Below are 3,496 nucleotides of genomic sequence, written 5' to 3'. Positions count from 1 at the left end.
AAGGATCAAACCCTGGACATGGACCTTATCAGCACCATGCTCTAACCAACTGAGCTAACTGGCCAGCCCTCTTTCTTACAACTTTGGATAAAACAATGAAGGCACAATTTGTGCATAATACGGACAGTTTTCTATATGTAAGTCCTGAAATTAGTAGATAAGAAATGCCTATTTTTAAGTAAAACCTTAGCTAAAATAAAGGTCTCACAGTGCATTATTTAACAGATACAAGTGATTGATAACTATACAAACATAAACATACAGAACTTTTCATTTAAAAACAACAGCATAAAACAATAAAGAAATTAGCTCTGTTGCCAGTAAATTGGGGTTCTACTATACCTGATTACAATGAAGGGGGGGTGGGCAGGACACCTCTGCTCTTCAAATAATAAGCACACTAAAAGAATGCAAAATGCCTACTAAAGTATTGATAACGAAAGCAATTTCTAAAGAAAATCCACCATTCCTCTAGTGGTCCTTGTTTCTTTTCTCATCTTAGGTTTTCCCTATTGGCTAAAAATAGTGGTAATCCTAGCAAAATTTTCCTGAAATGCCTTTTATTCCCAAGAACGGGTAAAAGGAAAGATTATGGATTTTAGAAACAGGCAGACATAGGTTCCAATATCTTCTCCACCACTTAACTAGCTGTGTAATCTTGGGAAAATCACTTAACCCCCTTAAGCCTTAATTTTCTCATCTGTAAAACAAGGATAATTATACCTGCTTTTCAGAGGTATCCTATGTATTAAACAAATTAAGCTATAAATAAATGCAGAACTGGCCGGTTAGCTCATTTGGGAAAGTGGTGGTAGTAACACCAAGGTCAAGGGTTCGGATCCCTGTATCGGCCGCCAAAAAACGTACAATAAATGCATTACATTTAACAGCCATTTTTTAAAAAGCAGGTTCTCTCCTTTCATTAACTGAACAATAAACAGCTCTTCATTCTCCATCCTCTGCAATTTAAAAACTACATAATTAGTTTACATGGACAGGAGGGAAAAATGAGAACTTTTAATTTTATTCAAAAAGTTTTAATCACAAATTCTCATTTGATTATTTAGCCTTTTCAATATTATGTGTACTATGCTAATGGAAATACCACTCATCCAGTCGCTGTCCTCACAGAGCTCAATTTAGTGGGGGGTGGGGGGGATTAAAAAGTAGTAATAATAATAATGAATATTTATTGAACACTTAGAATGCACTTAAGATATACTAGCTCATTTAATCCTCACAACTATATCAGGTATTACCTTTGTGTCTGTTTTACGGATAAGGAAGCTCAAGCAATGTCTTGACCAAAGTTATTAGTGGACGCTGCGTTTAAATTCAGACAGCTAAGTTCCACAATCTATGTACCCTTACTATCCTGTACTGCCTTTTCAGGGACACAATTACAATAAAACGTGGTAAGTGGTGAGGTAAAATAAGCGCAGGATGCTATGGGGCGTTGTGGGAAAGCATGAACACGTTATTTACTCTAGCATGGCAAAAAGACGACTTCCCTGAGTAATTGTCACTTGAGCTAAACGTGAGTGTAGAACAAGGTGGACAAGAAAAGGGAGTTGGGGGAAAGCTCCAGGCTTACGAAACGCTTGTAGACAGCCAAAAACAGATGCTAGAGCAAGTGAAGGCAAGGAGGGGACTGGTAGACGAGGCTGGAGAGATGGACACAGGCCAGCCACGAACGGTCTTGCTGGACACCTTAGGAAAGAGTGCGAGCTTTATCCCGAAGGCAATGGGGACCACTGAAGAGAGGTAAGCAAGGGAGTGATTTTGGAAAACAACTTTGATGGTTGTATGAAAAATGAATTCAGGCGTGCACGGTTGTCTCTGCGTGTTTGCTTTGTTTATAAACATGGGCTTCTTGCAGAACAAGACTGAAGGCGGGCCAACGGGAGTAGCCTGGCTCAGGGTCAGGAGGAGGGCGCACAAAGATGCAGCCGAAACACAATGAAGCCGCCCAGGGAAGGCAAGTAGCCTGAGCCCAGGCGAAGGCGCAGGAGAGAGGGAGGGAGGCAGCTTTCGGAGGCCGCCGCTTGTCAGCCCTTCCCACGCGCTGCAATACGGAAGGACGTCACTTTCTACGCCGCCCGCGGGCAGGGAGCGAGGCGCGTAGCGGACGAGAAACACCCACCAGAAGATGGTCCCGAATTTCATGTTCCTCCAGAGCTCCGTGAAGTCCTCGAAGCGTACGCTGTCCGTCCCCTGGAATCGGCTGAGCAGCGCCTCGCAGTCGGTCTGCAGGCCCGGAGGAGTCCCCATGTCTCCAAGGCCTCCACACGTGCGGTGCTTGCGGAGAAAACCATGCCCGAAATCCCCACCCCATACGACGTGACGCACACGCGCTCCGTGACGTAGCCCCGCACCTTTAGCTCCGCCTTCATCCGGGCCCGTGCTAGCGGTCGTGGTGCGCTGCACCTGCGTGAAAGCGTCCTGCTGTTTTATCCAATGAGATCTCTCTTACCTAGAGTGCTCAAGTCAGCCCTTTTAATTTCATTGAAGAGGTTCACATCTCAGGGCTCCCGTGAGCCCAGAAAGGATTTTAGGTCTGCATTTTCCGCAGCTTATGGAAAGTGGCTTCACCCTTTCTGTCACTCGCCTTTAAAGTGACCCTAGAGTGACGCAAATTAACTTTTGAGCCACATAAGAATAGTCCCAACCCTCCCCACCCCCGTGGAAAGAGAATCTAAAGAGGAGGGCTTACTAGAAAATGGACTGCACTCATTCTGCTGGTAATGGAGAGCCTATAGTCTATACCCACATAATATGGTGCTTAATGTGTGGCTGTCTTGGAGCTCTAGCAGAGTTTTGCAACCACTCTTGAGAAGAGGAGCTAGTCTAGTTCATACGCTCTTGTAAGTGCCCCGCACCCCCATGTTACAATGTACCACAATACTTACCAGAAAGTACCTACTTAGTATAGTTTTATTTTTTGGCTGAATTGACTTTCTTCGTGTACCTCACCGCTTAGCTTCTCCCTGGAGCTAACTATGGAGTAGCATTTTGTACATTAGACCATTTCTCTGATTGCAAAGCACGCTATTATTCTTTAGGGGAGGTATCTTTAGGGGAGATATAATAGAAGAGCATTGGGCTTTATGTCTGTAGATGGAAAATCAACTCACTTAGCTTTCCTGATCATTGATCTATTTTTAAAATGATATGCAATATTTCGCATAGAAAAACTTATGTGACGTGTATTAGGTAAGAAGCACAGCAGTTAAGCAAACACCTGTGTACCTTCTACCTGTGTAGAAACCAGAACATTACCAACAACTTCACATCAGTCTGCGAGTTCCTTCTTTAACCATTCCTCTGCCTCTACTTTACCTTTTATATCAACTGCCTTGAAAATTGTTTCTCATTCTCTTGCATATGTTTATCACATGTGTATGTATGTTTAAACAGTATATTTTTTAGTTGTGATTAGTTTTGAGTTTTATGAAAGTGGTATTGCAATTTATAATATGTATTTTTTGAATTGCTT

General features: G+C 42.9%; 1 protein-coding gene across 1 annotated transcript in view; it reads right to left on the bottom strand.

Moving 5' to 3' along the window:
- The window catches only part of SNAPC1 (small nuclear RNA activating complex, polypeptide 1, 43kDa), a 29,007-nt gene extending 26,576 nt beyond the window's left edge, over positions 1-2,431 (bottom strand). The window contains exon 1 of the mRNA XM_008566117.1: positions 2,144-2,431. Coding sequence (XP_008564339.1) covers positions 2,144-2,271 — 128 coding nt within the window. The 5' untranslated portion in view covers positions 2,272-2,431. The remainder of the gene's footprint in view (positions 1-2,143) is intronic.
- Between the last annotated feature and the right edge of the window lie 1,065 nt (positions 2,432-3,496).

The sequence above is a fragment of the Galeopterus variegatus genome, unplaced genomic scaffold, assembly GCF_000696425.1.
Source record: "Galeopterus variegatus unplaced genomic scaffold, G_variegatus-3.0.2 Scaffold221, whole genome shotgun sequence".
In the NCBI taxonomy this organism is placed as follows: Eukaryota; Metazoa; Chordata; class Mammalia; order Dermoptera; family Cynocephalidae; genus Galeopterus; species Galeopterus variegatus.
Note: the sequence above shows the minus strand (reverse complement) of the source record. Positions and strands in the feature narration are given on the sequence as shown.